Raw genomic sequence first — 13,841 nt, forward strand, 5'->3', positions numbered from 1 at the left:
ATATAGTTATTGCCTCAAACATCATACTTCTATCAATAATTTAAGTGATTTTATAAAATAGAAATTGTTGACGTAAAATATGTCTCGGTAGATATAGTTATATAATTTCGTATTTTCTCATGATCTACTGACCTTGCTAATAAATCATAAGCATCGCTAATCGATTTAATTGATCGTGGAGAAATGCTTGCATAGATTTTATCTTACTACTTGAATTTTATTCGAAGATAACAGTAAACGTATATCAGGACATCTGCTTTAACACCATTTTATTTTGTTAATACGCAGGTATGTGGTAAGATTTACCGAATCGATCATTTTTAAAGTGCATATCCGCCTATTCCAATTTCATTAAAAACGCGATAAAACGAAACATGATAGTATGCGTGGAATGTGAACATGATAATGAAGTGCGAATTCTGCATCATTTCTGATTGTAAGTTTGAGCTATAAAGATGACAATTGCAAAGATAGCAAAAAAAATTTATAATTAACACGAAGGTAGTGAAGTGGTTTCAAGGAAAGTGCACGTGCGAAGCCATACAGTTAGTAGTGAACCATCTGTGAAATAGCATGGTTTGATATCTTCCTTGTAAAATGTATGTTTATAAACAAAATTATTCTGTTTATTTCAATATATCAAAATTAATTGTGTCGTTTTATGGATAAATACGACTGAGAAGATTCTTTCAGTCCAACAACAGTATGTTTTTTTTTCTATTTCGAAGCATCTTTCCATTTAACACAAAACATTTCATTATTTAATCATTGTTGACTGTGACATATATGTATGTACATATAGGCAAATATGTCATGTGTAAATGATATGAAATCACAACTGCACTTACTCAGCGATGCGTTTCGTTTGCAGATAACGCTTAAACCTTTAACCTAGCGTGCGATCTGTACATGTTCTCAAAATGTTTGAAAATATAAACATTGAATTATTACCAATAAAAGCCCACTATTTTTTATTCAATGCTGGTAAGTCAAATACTTTAATGTTTGAAAATATATGTAATGAATATATTAAAACAATTATATTAATCATTTTCAGCCACAGGACCAATAGTGCCATTTCTGCCAACAATTGCAAAACAATTGGGATTTTCTGGATTTTTAGTAGGCACAATATACACAATATTACCGATTTCTGGTTTAATAGCTAAACCTTTGTTTGGTGGTTTGGCTGATAAATATAAAATTCATAAAACCTTGTTTTTAATATTTCAAGTAGTCGTTGCTATAGCTATGTTTACAATAAATTTCATTCCTGAAAAAGACAAAAGTGCAAGTGTAATTTTTAATTGTAATGCTGTAGCATCTTTAGAAATCTGTTCAAAAAATGGATTTCCAAATGAAGTTATACAAAATGTAATAATAAATGATCATAAGGATGTATCATGTCAGGTATGTGTTTTATGATATATTATAAATTGTAATAAGTAATTGCATCTTGATTTATCATATTTTCTCCCCTTGATCTTCTAGTTGTCTTGTCAAGGCAGAAAAAATATTTATACTGAAATATGCAAAAGCTGGAAAGCAAAGCAATTTTGTAATATAACAGAATCAAATATTTTGGATACGAATACAATCGATTTTAGTATAGGATTTGATGAATTTCATGATATTAAAGTAAGTTTCCTGCATACTAATCGTGTATCTAATTAATACATAATAGAAGAAGTGAAAACATTATGATTTTTAGCTGAAGGAATGTGTGCACATCATTGTATATAATGCTACATTCTCAGATGGTGCTGTACATGAACCAACTTGTGACAAGTACACTAGAATTTCATGCATAATGACATGTCATAATAATCCAACTTTTAATCAGCTTTTGGAAAAGGCTGATGTTTATCATAATACTACTGAATCTTCAGGGTATCAATTTCACTCATTTTTATGTGCAACTGTAGTCAGCTGGATTGGAATGGCAGTCGTAGTTACTGTAGCAGATGCTATTTGTTTAAATCTTCTTGGTCAGTATATTACATTCGCTAATTAAATATCTTATAAACCTTATATTTCTGTATTGTAGGAACTGAAAAAAGAAAAGAGTATGGAAAACAAAAAATGTGGAGCAGTGTTGGATTTGGTATTATTGGTATTAGTGCAGGATATTTAGTAGATACATTCAGTGAAGGAAAATCTTACAAAGACTATACTTGTATATTTTATATTATGCTGGTCATTATGATTCTGGATATTATAGTATCAACAACTATAAAAAAGGTACATTTTCTTTCTTTTCTTAGGTGTATTTTGTTACATTCAATGGATTAAAATAAACAGTATAGAAGTTAAATACTTCTTACTTATCAAGAGAATGAAAAAATTGCCAGGTAATGGGAGAAAGCAGTATCATTACAGAAAAATCAAGATTGCTCTGGGGATGAAGCATCAATATTTGGAGAACTAGTTGGCCTCTGTAAAGAAGGTCATATATTGTCATTTGGATGGTGGTGCATAGGTGTTGGAATGTGTACAGGAGTCGTATGGAATTTTCTGTTCTGGTACACTGAGGATATAGTAACAAGTTCTCAAATAAGATGGCTAAAAACCTTACAAGGCCTTTTGACTGGTATCCAGTGTTTTTTAGGAGAGCTACCTTTCAACTTTATTTCGGGAAGTGTATTACGAAAATTGGGCCATATAAATGTTATGAGTTTAGTTTTATTAATCTATGCAATTAGGTAGGACATATCATTATATAAAAATATTACATTATTTGATGTTTTACTATTACTTACCCTATTTTTTTTACAGATTTATGGCATACAGTACAATAACAAACCTTTGGTGGTTTTTAATTATTGAAATGCTTCATGGACCATCCTATGGTCTTTGCTGGCCCACTATGGTATCATACGGTGATAAAGTAACACCACCTGGTACTAAAGCCACTATACAAGGTTTTATTGGTGCTATATTTGAAGGAATAGGTTAGACGTAACAAATTAGTAGTATAATTTTCTTTTTTTCAATATATATATATATATAATATTAATACTTTCAGGTGTATCGAGTGGTAGTTTAATATGTGGATGGTTATTAGACACGTACGGTGGTATTATAGCATTCAGAACTTTCTCAGTAGGTGCATTAGTATGGTTAACTATTTTTGGCCTACATCAGTTGTATCTTCGAAGATTTAAATCCTCGTCGAATTACACGGGACATAATCGTGAGTAACGATTATGAGAATATAAAAGTAATATTATGCACATTAGTTACTTAAGGACAGGTTTCAGTTGAAGCAAAATATCCTTTTATTTGTTGATCTTTTCCAGATTTGGCAAATTATGCAAATCCGGATGATGCAATTCTTATGACAATGAGTCGCGAATTGCAAACTTATTAGTAAAAGACTATAAATTTTTCAAAATTTTACACATATACTTAGCTGGTTTACTTTGCAATGACTCACGTAGCAGACATAGCAGCATTTCCTACGATTATAGTTCAATTCTTTATATATTGTGATTGATTCTTTTCCCGTATTTTAAATAAAGTATTAATTATTCAGTATTATGTATTCTCGTTATCATCGTGTTCGTTATGTATTCATCATTTTTACAATAAAATCGTTGTGTTTTGTCTTTTAATTAACAATTAACTTCTACCATATAAATGATATTCTAAATATCGATAAATAAAACATAACACAGAGATGTTAAGGGGAAGCAGTGCGAGGAGTGTATAATTTCAGTCGAAACTTAGAAAATTGCTCACAAAATATCTCAACCATTTATTCATCGTGAATTCACTTTTTTTGTTTTTTTTTTAAGTGAAATTATATCATGCTAGTAATTTCATTAATTACCAGTGTAGTTTCAATTATTTATTGAAATCACACGATAAGAATATTTTTTTTATGTGTTTCGCATAATACGTCGATAAAAAGCTACAAAAAACTTTCTTCTGATTTAATACCACGGCACTGGATAACAGTTGCTCACGTGCGAAACAGAATAGCTGCATGCGAAAGGACTCAATAGTCGTTTTTGCGTAGTGTCAATTATCCGTAGAATTTCGCTTCTGTTAGCTTTGCCGAGATGGTGACATAGGCTGGCTCGGTACAGGCTCAACAATTGCTTGGAGATTAGGAATTTCGCCTGCTGCGTCACAGCAATCGTTCATTATAATCCCAGTGCCTGAATGAATAAAGGCAAGACTTCCTTCACTGGAGGAAGCTAAACTGGCTGACAGTGGAGGCGACCTTTCTTTAGGCGATGCTGATGAAGCTAGATTGTTCATAGTAGTGGTACTAGAAGTTGCTGGCTCTAATGTACCATGAAGTTCGAGTATACGACTTTCAAGAAGAAGATTAATCTCGGCTTGTGCTTTATACTTCGATTCAACAGCTTCCAGCTCAGCCTCGTGTTGATCCTTAGTTTCTTGTAAAAGTCGTTGCAACTCTACAAGTTGTGCTTCCTTTCGTGCATCCTTGCTCTCCATTTCATTCAATCGTATTTTTAAGGCTTCTCCAAGAGATGTTCGTGCTTCTAGTTGTCGCCGCAAGTCTGTAAACATTAAACGTTCACTTTCGATATTTTCATTTTTAGGGACGCACACTTTGTAGAATTGTCGATGACCACAGAATGATCTAGGCTTAATAAATATATTTAATACACTTACTGGTCAATTCTTCCGCGTATGACCGTTGTATTTGTGTTACTTCTTGTTTACTCAATGGTGACAAACCTCCTGTAGTTTCTTGCAGCTTTGCCTGTGCCTACATATGGAAAATAGTTATACACACTCCAAGCGGACAAATAATTTTAAATAATTTATTGGAATATTACCTCTCCAAGCAAAAGATACTTTTTTTGCACGGTGTCAAGAGTACGTTCTAATTCATTGCTACGGTCTGCAGCTTTTAAAGCAACTCGTAATCGATGCCCCGCATCGAATAGAGATGCATCCGTGGAACGAATTTGTTGTTCACATGCCGCTATTTTCTTCTGTTCGTCTTTCAGTTCAACTTCTATAGCTTCAAGACGATCCTTCAAAATTTGATTTTGTCGTTCTTCTTCTACACACTGCATCATTTTTAATCACATTAATTGGTTGATTTTTAATTGTCACTAACCATACTGTTTAACAAGTTTAAACTTTCTTCAACTGATCGAGCAAACACTTTTGTTTGCTGAACAACTTTTTGCCATCACAATAATTTCTTTTTTTGAACTGTTCATGTTATGGATAAGTACCCCTTGTCTATATTAAAGTTTTTCTTGCAACGTAATTAAATTTTATCTCAAAACCTTATTTATTAAATCGAATTGAAGAATATCCGAAAGATTAATGAAAAGAAGGTTTCACAATTACTCTAAACAATACATACTATATAAACACGTTGAAATGTATATAAAGTTATAAAAGTATGTATCACTTTACACAAGAAAATATTTAATAAATTATCTGCAAGGAACATCGTTTTAGATTTTACAAATAAAAGATAAAATATATTTAAAATATGAATTTGTTTATTTTCATAAATCAAATTCAAATCTAAGGATGGTTGAATAAACTATATTAAAATTTTGTAATCGGCCCAGGAATATCTATAAGCATCACATATTCGTTATCGAAGCAAAAAATATATGTTAAATAGTGTTAACCAAATTTTTACTGTTACCTTCGTTTGCCAGTGATGCAATGCTTCTTTATATCGTTCCTCAGCCTGTAAAGCTTCTCGTTTGTTACTCTCCAATTCTACTTTCAAGCCTTCCACTTCCTTCTCCATTAATTTTAATCGGTCGGTCTAGAGACCAAAAAGTTTATGATTAATGATAATCACAATGACGAAAAGCATTAATTTCTAAGATATAGTGTCAACTAACCAAAGCATAGTTATGTTCTTCCAACGCCCGTGAATCCCTCAATTTGCCAAGAAGTCTTCGATTACGTTCAGCATGAACCTCTCTACGCTGCCGTTCAAACTGTAATTGAATTTGCATTAGTTGTAGCAATTGACTTGCACATTCAACATCTAAGCCATCTTCATCTCCAACTTCATCTTCTCCATCGGTTTCTTTTCTTTGTCTTTGCTTGACGGCGATAGTTCCTTTAAAAGAATTGTCTAATTATATCTCCATGGAAAAGTAATTTACTATGTAATATTGTGTTCTATTTATTTTAGACTAACTTATTTTATCACCAGAAATATTACTAGCTCGTGTGCACGCTTCAACGTATCGATCAAGCATCGCCGTCGGTGATAATCTATTTTCGGTATTTTGTTGGTTACGTTTCTGTATATTCATTTGATTCTTCTGATCCAAAATTCCTGATAACAAGTACTCATATGGAAGTAGATCAAATGTTTGAGTTCCAGTGTCTTCCATTGTTTTCGCCCCTATCGATTTCAATAAATCTGTTTTATCGTTATAGATTTGTTTTTGGACTTCCATGTTTGGGCAAGATTTACTCTTCCGAACCTGTGCAGTATTCATTTTATGAAGCACAATTTTTATGTTGGATTTTATATAAATTATTTTACCTTGCAAATAGAACTAGAGATTGAGTGTTGACCCGGAATTTGATATTGAGAATATAGACGTAATTGATAAATCCTTTCTGTTACTTCAACTAAAGTATTTTGAATTTTTTCATTGTGATGGTGTTGTCGATCTAAATATTTTGGACATTCTAGTTTTCCAGCAGCCTGTGAGCTTACAATTTCTAAAACCTACACAATATATGCAGATATATCTACCATTATTAATATGCAGCAATTTTACATACATAAATATAAAATATACAAAACCTCTTGATCTTCTTGCCATGAATCATTTTTTCCGTTTTGGTTTGTATCTATTTCTGCAAGTCTTGCATCCTCTTCCAGGTTAGCAGATGATTTTTGTTGTTCCTTGACAGCCTGTCTATCCGCAATGATTTTACTTATCTTGTGCGAAATGAATCCCTGTGCATTATTACCATCTCCAGTCCCAATTGTGGAACTAGTCGGTGTCGATGGTCGAGAATTTAATCCCACTGTGCCATTGCCAAATGTGCCTAAAGCACGAACCGCAGCTGATCCCACATGTCCTTGCCTTGTTGGTACTTTCCGTATATCCTGTGTAAAATTTAAAATAGAATTCTGATCATGCTCTTAATGTTTTTAAACGTACCTTAACGGGAGTTGTCTCGGGTGTAGCTTCGACCGCAGCTTCTGGTGGAGATGTGCCGCTTCTATTATTATTGGGTGTTGAAGGAGCGGATCGCTGTTCATGAGTTGTAGCTGGAAACGGAGGACTTTGAGGTGGCACTGTCATACTTGGGGACCAGAAAGTCTCATCTTCACTATTGGTAACTTCTGATGGTGGTAATCCTCCGCTAGTGTTTATTGGAGTACATGTAGAAGAGTGATCTAGAAAACATATCATCATGACACTTATAGATACATTTGTTTCAAGAAAAGAAACATACCTAAAGGTGGCGTAGAGCGTGAATTTACAATGTTGAATACTTCTTCTCGACACTTGTCTAACGTGAAACGACCGCATTCTGCCATAATATCGTGATGTTCCATTTTTTTCCATCTGAAACGCAATTGAATAAATACTAAGAATACCATTTATGTATACAGTGCTTTCCTTAAACTACACGAACATCTGGTTCTTAATTTTCATTCACAATGCAAATAATACCTTGCAGCAGAAATCTCTGTATCTTTGGATGCAGTAACAAGTAATGGATGCATACGCACTGAATCCAACATTGGTCTAATTGTATGTGTAAAAGTAGCAAACTGATCTCGTTGAATATATTGTTGTTTCAAATATGAAATAAAATTACATGGATACATAGCATACAGTCTGTGAAACAAACTATATAGGCCAACCTGAAATAAGACAATAACATGAATGGTTTGCTTATTTATCACTTGAGCAATGTGACGCACCTGTAGATGTAATAAATATAAATGATTTTTATCAATAGTTCCTGCTGTTGTGGTAGTAAAATGCATAGGAGAAGAGAACAAAGACAATGACTGATGATAGTAAGATGCTAGCCGGCCAAACACCTCAAAAATTTCTGAGAGATATGGCCCTAAAGCAGCAGGTAACATTGGTAACAACATTACTAAGAGAAGAAGCGCGCTCATGAGAGATAGTGTATCTGCTTCCATCTAAAAATATATTCATTAAAATATCATACATATTTGTTTGTGATGTGTATTTGACTAAAAATGAGATTTACTTTTAGTAACTTAAGTAAATCTCGAAATAATGCATGACTGGCAAGCTTATATAGCCATGTAGGTTGTCGACGAGCAATATGACCTAGCAAAGTAAGAGTCTGGATTCTTTGGCTGCTGCTACTTCCTTGTTTAGAAAGAGCTTCTGATAAACGATCTAAGAGATGTTTGTCATGTGGATCTCGAACACTGGCTAATACCTCGACAGCCCTTAGAGAATTTGTTGACAAGTAATAGTCAAAAAGTCCATTTACCAACCAATTGTCTTTTGCTAAAAAATGTATCAATTCATTTAAAAAACAAAGTTTCAAATCAATAGCATAACAATAAATCTATAATCTCACTTACTACTCAGAAAAAGTTCATGGAATACTTTTTTTATTTCTTCTACCTCCCCTAGTTTATTAGATTCTAATAGGTAAAAGAGATCTGTAGTGCTTATTGTGTTGATGTTCATCTTGACAGCAATGAGTATTCCTACATAGACAAATGAAACTTAGCTTGATCATCCGATCATAAAATGGAAGCAAAAATGAATTTATGAAGTTTAATTTCATCCATTTGTCATTTGTTATGTAGTGCAGACTTCCTAAGAAGCACAGGGATCCTTGGAACATCTGAAACGTGATAGGATACTTGGTAGAAATCAATTGAAAGAAGTACGTATTTTTTTAATAACTTTCATGACTTAAGAACTGTCAATTTGTACAACTTAGCATATGAATTTCCATTATAACTCTATACAAAACGATGTTAAATGATACAATTTTAAGGTTATAGAAATGGAAATTTTATGTAAAATATTGTTAAATTGACATTGAATATTTTATTCTAAATGTACAAAAAAAAAATTGTCGGTACGGCTCCGCGGTATTCGTAAAAGGTCATTCGATACGATTTTCGTAAAAGACTTCTGATAAATATGATTTAAGTTTTTAAATGGAATATCAAACGCTATGTTTGAACAGTAATACATCGGTTGAAATTAACAAATTAACTTACCTAAATTTCATCGAGTACTTCGACGAATCTCCGCAAGTTCTATGGCGAATGGTATACCATTGTAGATATGTACATACATTATATCGTAAACTGGTGCGCATTGATGTCGTTACAGCACAGAATACATATTTCTACAGAGACGAAACTTTTGTCATAGAATATTCTCATGGACACAAAACTTTTATCAGAATTTTCAATGTTCGTACTTATCCACAAATTGAATACGTAATTATAATACACATGTTGTACTTACGGCAGCGTTGCTACTTCTTTAGGAGAATTATTCGAAAGTTTAAAAGCGTTGTGATATTTTAAACGTAATATGGAATCCATAGTGAATAGCAACGATACTTAAGATTTTAAATCGTGTTAACATATGTATGCATATAACTATGTTCACAATGTCACGAAGCAAATATGTATGTATGTATGTACATATGTATGTACAATAAATTATTTTCACCGTGAATCCTAATTGGCTGATGACTTGTCCTGTGACAGTGCTGCTCTCGTGGCGAAACAAAAGGAGTATGAGAACAGAGAGAAGGCTGAACCCAAGCTGGGTTACCAAGCTGAATCACAGCTTCTATCTTCTGTGTACAGTATGTAGATACATACATACAAGATGTATGTACGAAGAGAATCATGCACCGATATCAAAAATGTACATACATAAACGGGATATGAAAAATACAATAGTTTATTGATAAAAAAAAGACAATTTTTTTATTATACTTTTACATCAGTTACTAAAACAGTTACTGACAACTATGCATGTACTTATAATGTACAGTTTTAGAATTATATTGAAAAATGTGTACAAATTGTACAATAATGACGAAAATATTTGTTAATGTTACAAACAAATAGCTGCACTTACATATCAGTTATCTAATTACATATGTAAGTTACAATAAATTAAATTTGAATATATGAAAATGTTTTATATTCAAGCTCCTAGAGGACAAATATCACTTCATATTTTGGAGAAATGTGTTTTTGTCAGATTAGAATATCTAGACTTATTATATCAAGCTAGAACTAATGAATTCAATGGTAACTTCGAATATTTATTAGAAAATTCGGTATATGATAAAGTAGGCCATTTTACACTTCGGTAAGTGATCATTTATATATTTATAATCATTATTTATTTAATTCCTATATTTTATGAAAGACGAAATAATAATTCACTCATACATTTAATTCAGATTGTTGGCTTCAATATCACAAGATCTGTGGAATTATTGGATTGTCAGAGAGGCACTATTATTTCAAAATAGATTGATTTATATATTGCCTAAGCAATTACATAGATTAATAAGAAGCATAATACGTCAATGCAGATTGCTTACAAATAAAGAAAGTGTAATTAATAATACATTGATTGATATATGTATTTTTTTCTCAAAGGAACTGGTCTTTAAACATCTTGTAACAAAAGATCATAAACAAGACTGCAGTCGATTTCATACTAAAGGTATATATTTGTAAACTGTAATTAAGTTATTAGTTTAAATATTAATATACTTTTTTTATTTTTCCAAGTGAGATATGAATTAGTACCAGACTTAATAAAAAACAGAAAAATAGAGCTACACGATGGTTATGCCATTGTACACTGTTCTAAATTTATGGAAGTTCTGTCATCATTATTTATTACTTACTTAAATAAAGAAATAGCATGTATAAAGTTAAATGCACAGCGCACTATAAGTCAAGACGATAGACTTGACTATTTATACCAAAAAATTCATAATCAATTATTTAAGAGAGGTCATGAATATGGACGTATAACAGTAGACAACATAGATACAGAAATGAAAAATTTTCCTCTCTGTATGCAGCATTTGCATAGAAAATTACGGAATACCCATAGATTAGGACATTATGCTCGTTTACATTATAGCCTTTTTCTAAAAGATGGAGGAATGCACATAGAAGATGCTATAAATTATTGGAAAGATGAATATTCGAAACCTCATTCGTGTTCATCTACTTGTTCACATCAATGGCAATCAAATGAACGCAAATTTATATATAGTATTCGACACCTTTATGGTTTAGAAGGGTCCAGAAAAAATTACAAATCAGTTGATTGTGAATTCCTATGTGTAAGTAACACATATTGTACTCTCATGAATAATTTATAGATGTTGATTGTTTCTTGTTTAATCATATTATAGGCAGCTGTTTCTGGTCCAACATATGAAGGGGGATGTCCATTCAAGAATTTTGATATAAATGTGTTAAAGGACCTACTATCTCTATCACTGTCAGGTAATCAAATTACTGAACTATTAAATATTATATCTCCTCAAGCTCCTCGTTGTGCTTGTACATCCTTCTTTAAGATAGTTGGCCAAATAAATAATAGTAACATTTTCATTAATAGTCCATTGCAATATTATTTAGCAATGGTTAATAAAATTTAAATACAAATTATTTAATGTCATTAACGTTACTTAAATGTAAGTGCGCTATTAATAGAAGAATTGTCATTGTGTACTTTCTGATGTTAACAACCATATAACCATACATTAGGTGTATGCTGCATGTATTAATAGTAAATAACTCAAAATAAATTTCATTAGCTACATAAAGCTAAAAATGTAAAGCATTAAAAATTTTTCAATGCATTTTCTACAACCGCGTGTGTTATACCACTTCCAACAAATATGCATGTAACACCAAGTTTGCCTACATCAACAATATTTCTGTGTTCGTCATCAAAGAATATCATATCCTTATAGTCCGTACCAGATGCTTCCTGAATTCTACAAAGAAACAATTTACTCTAGATAATCGTTAAAAATAAATAAATAAAGACAATTATGTAAATCAAAATTAATAACTATTATTTATATATACGTTAATAAGACGTACACAGAAAAATGTTTTATTTTACTTCCAGGATATATTTCTTTGTACTTAAAATACTTTTCCCAGTTGAATAACTTTAATAATTGATTAGCTCCTGCAATTTCCGACGTACGAGAAGCAATACCAAGTTCATAACCCTCGTCCGATAGCTTTTTCAAAACATCTGGTACTTCTTTGTAATAGTGTATCTTTTGCCCATGAACATCTACTACATCATTTCCCTTTCTGCAAATTATTTAAAAATGGCAAAATAATTTAATATTACTAAGTGATCATAATACTGGAAAACTTATTACTTTTTAAATGGAGCAGTAACATGAGTGTCAACCCAAAATGGCCATAGAGTATAATCTGAAAATTACATTTAACAGAATTACCATTTATTTATCACATAATTAAAAACCTTATCTACCTTATATTTATAAAATCGTCATGCAAATATTCTAACCTAAATCAAAAACTAATATTTTAGGTTTTCGATTCATATCACTCATTGTGTTTGTACAATTATATTTATTTGTTCACTGATCTATGTATGTATAACAGTTAGTCCAATTTATGTCAAAATATTATACTTATGTATATATAAGTGTGTGGCTGGAAGAATGACTATGTACATGCAGGGTGTCCTAAAATTACGGTACTTCCGGGAAATGTAGGATTTGTAGAGGTCATTTGAAGTAACTTTTTCCTTGATGAAAATGCAATCCGCGGCTTTGATTACGAGTTATTAACGAAAAACATCGTCCAATGAGAGGCGAGATCAATTAATCAGTCGAGTTAGCGAGTGGTCGAAGCCCAGTTCTGCTGATAGATTCAGCCACCTTGCGTCAGATGAACTCGTCTCTCATTGGTAATTATTTTACGTTAATAACTCGTAAACGAAACGGCAGATCACATTTTCGTTAAGAAGAAAGTTACTTCGAATGATCTCAGGAATCCCTTATTTCCCAGAAGTACCACATAATTTTGGGATATCCTGTATACCGAGTGCATCTAAAATATCTCGCTTATTTTTATGATAAAAAAATGTCAGAGGAAAACATAAGTTTGTTTCAGAGGGGAAAATTTTATGATAGGTGAAAATTTTTTTCAAGATTATATTTTTTAAGATTTCAAGATCATTGAAGTTTTTTTAAATAGAATGATATATTTTTATTATCGCTATATAATAGCCGAGGTTAAGAGGAATGTAACTACCTACAATATTATGACCTTCACGTGACCTTGAGCAAGACAAATTCATAAATTCCGCTGCGCGGAACTCCCTGCGCATGCGTCGCCTGGCATAGTTGATTTTCATGCCTACTCTGGTTAGGAGGTGTAATCCTCGACATCGACGTGTTGCGTGCATTTAATTCCGAGTGCTGATATAGCACAATGTGGCGAAGAAAACGAACGAAACAATCGGGACAAAGTGAAACAGACGAAACAAACAGATGTAAGAGCGTAGACTTAACCCTAAAGCATTAACTTCAGATTTTTCTGAAGAACACATGATTATTTGTAATTACTAATTAACATCTTGTTTAACTTTTCATTGCATATTTTTTAAATACTACATGTTTGTTATATTTATGCTGTATCATGATTTTTTAAAACGGTTATCTAGTATGATACAATTACATAATTATTTTATTATAAAAAATACATCTTAAATATTAAAATAATTTTCATTAATGATTTTAATTATTATTATTCTTGTATTTCCTTTCCTTATAAATCTTCTGAGCTACTGTCA

General features: G+C 31.8%; 4 protein-coding genes across 13 annotated transcripts; 2 read left to right on the plus strand and 2 right to left on the minus strand.

Annotated features, from left to right (window-relative positions):
* The first annotated feature begins 122 nt into the window (after window positions 1-122).
* Sugb (Sugar baby transporter) lies at window positions 123-3,537 on the plus strand. 6 transcript variants are annotated; one of them, XM_033485054.2, is made up of 11 exons: window positions 443-703; window positions 872-984; window positions 1,058-1,410; window positions 1,492-1,638; window positions 1,712-1,988; window positions 2,048-2,113; window positions 2,222-2,241; window positions 2,380-2,702; window positions 2,776-2,951; window positions 3,026-3,193; window positions 3,300-3,537. In XM_033485054.2, exons 2-11 carry the CDS (start codon window positions 921-923, stop codon window positions 3,368-3,370), a joined length of 1,665 nt encoding a protein of 554 aa, XP_033340945.2. In that variant the 5' UTR covers window positions 443-703; window positions 872-920; the 3' UTR covers window positions 3,371-3,537. The 6 variants fall into 6 exon arrangements, with proteins under 6 accessions (XP_033340942.2, XP_033340943.2, XP_033340945.2 ...); XM_033485051.2 differs by lacking the exon at window positions 443-703 and adding an exon at window positions 123-288 and having other exon boundaries at window positions 2,048-2,241; XM_033485052.2 differs by lacking the exon at window positions 443-703 and adding an exon at window positions 296-436 and having other exon boundaries at window positions 2,048-2,241.
* A 196-nt stretch (window positions 3,538-3,733) lies between these two features.
* Window positions 3,734-9,366, minus strand: Tsc1 (tuberous sclerosis 1 protein hamartin). 2 transcript variants are annotated; one of them, XM_033485048.2, is made up of 15 exons: window positions 9,218-9,366; window positions 8,564-8,832; window positions 8,218-8,486; window positions 7,919-8,146; window positions 7,665-7,858; window positions 7,444-7,556; window positions 7,146-7,384; window positions 6,782-7,090; window positions 6,515-6,703; window positions 6,161-6,452; window positions 5,856-6,079; window positions 5,651-5,776; window positions 4,815-5,051; window positions 4,648-4,744; window positions 3,734-4,532 (listed from the first exon to the last, which is right to left on the minus strand). In XM_033485048.2, exons 2-15 carry the CDS (start codon window positions 8,670-8,672, stop codon window positions 4,051-4,053), a joined length of 3,108 nt encoding a protein of 1,035 aa, XP_033340939.2. In that variant the 5' UTR covers window positions 8,673-8,832; window positions 9,218-9,366; the 3' UTR covers window positions 3,734-4,050. The 2 variants fall into 2 exon arrangements, with proteins under 2 accessions (XP_033340939.2, XP_076376831.1); XM_076520716.1 differs by having other exon boundaries at window positions 6,173-6,452; window positions 9,218-9,348.
* Window positions 9,367-9,733: 367 nt separating this feature from the next.
* LOC117228918 (uncharacterized) lies at window positions 9,734-13,783 on the plus strand. Of its 4 annotated transcripts, XR_013033097.1 has the most exons (5): window positions 9,743-10,334; window positions 10,429-10,697; window positions 10,766-11,331; window positions 11,404-13,179; window positions 13,276-13,783. XR_013033097.1 is itself a non-coding variant. In XM_076520753.1 (4 exons), the coding sequence occupies exons 1-4, from the start codon at window positions 10,150-10,152 to the stop codon at window positions 11,650-11,652; spliced, it is 894 nt and encodes a 297-aa protein (XP_076376868.1). In that variant the 5' UTR covers window positions 9,734-10,149; the 3' UTR covers window positions 11,653-13,783. The 4 variants fall into 4 exon arrangements, 3 of the variants coding, with proteins under 3 accessions (XP_076376868.1, XP_076376867.1, XP_076376863.1); XM_076520753.1 differs by having other exon boundaries at window positions 9,734-10,334; window positions 11,141-11,331; window positions 11,404-13,783; XM_076520748.1 differs by having other exon boundaries at window positions 11,404-13,783.
* On the minus strand, window positions 10,731-12,690 carry LOC117228946 (magnesium-dependent phosphatase 1). Its single transcript, XM_033485056.2, has 4 exons — window positions 12,549-12,690; window positions 12,397-12,451; window positions 12,104-12,325; window positions 10,731-11,994 (listed from the first exon to the last, which is right to left on the minus strand). The coding sequence occupies exons 1-4, from the start codon at window positions 12,592-12,594 to the stop codon at window positions 11,838-11,840; spliced, it is 480 nt and encodes a 159-aa protein (XP_033340947.2). The 5' UTR covers window positions 12,595-12,690; the 3' UTR covers window positions 10,731-11,837.
* Window positions 13,784-13,841: the final 58 nt, after the last annotated feature.

This window comes from Megalopta genalis, chromosome 1 (assembly GCF_051020955.1).
Source record: "Megalopta genalis isolate 19385.01 chromosome 1, iyMegGena1_principal, whole genome shotgun sequence".
In the NCBI taxonomy this organism is placed as follows: Eukaryota; Metazoa; Arthropoda; class Insecta; order Hymenoptera; family Halictidae; genus Megalopta; species Megalopta genalis.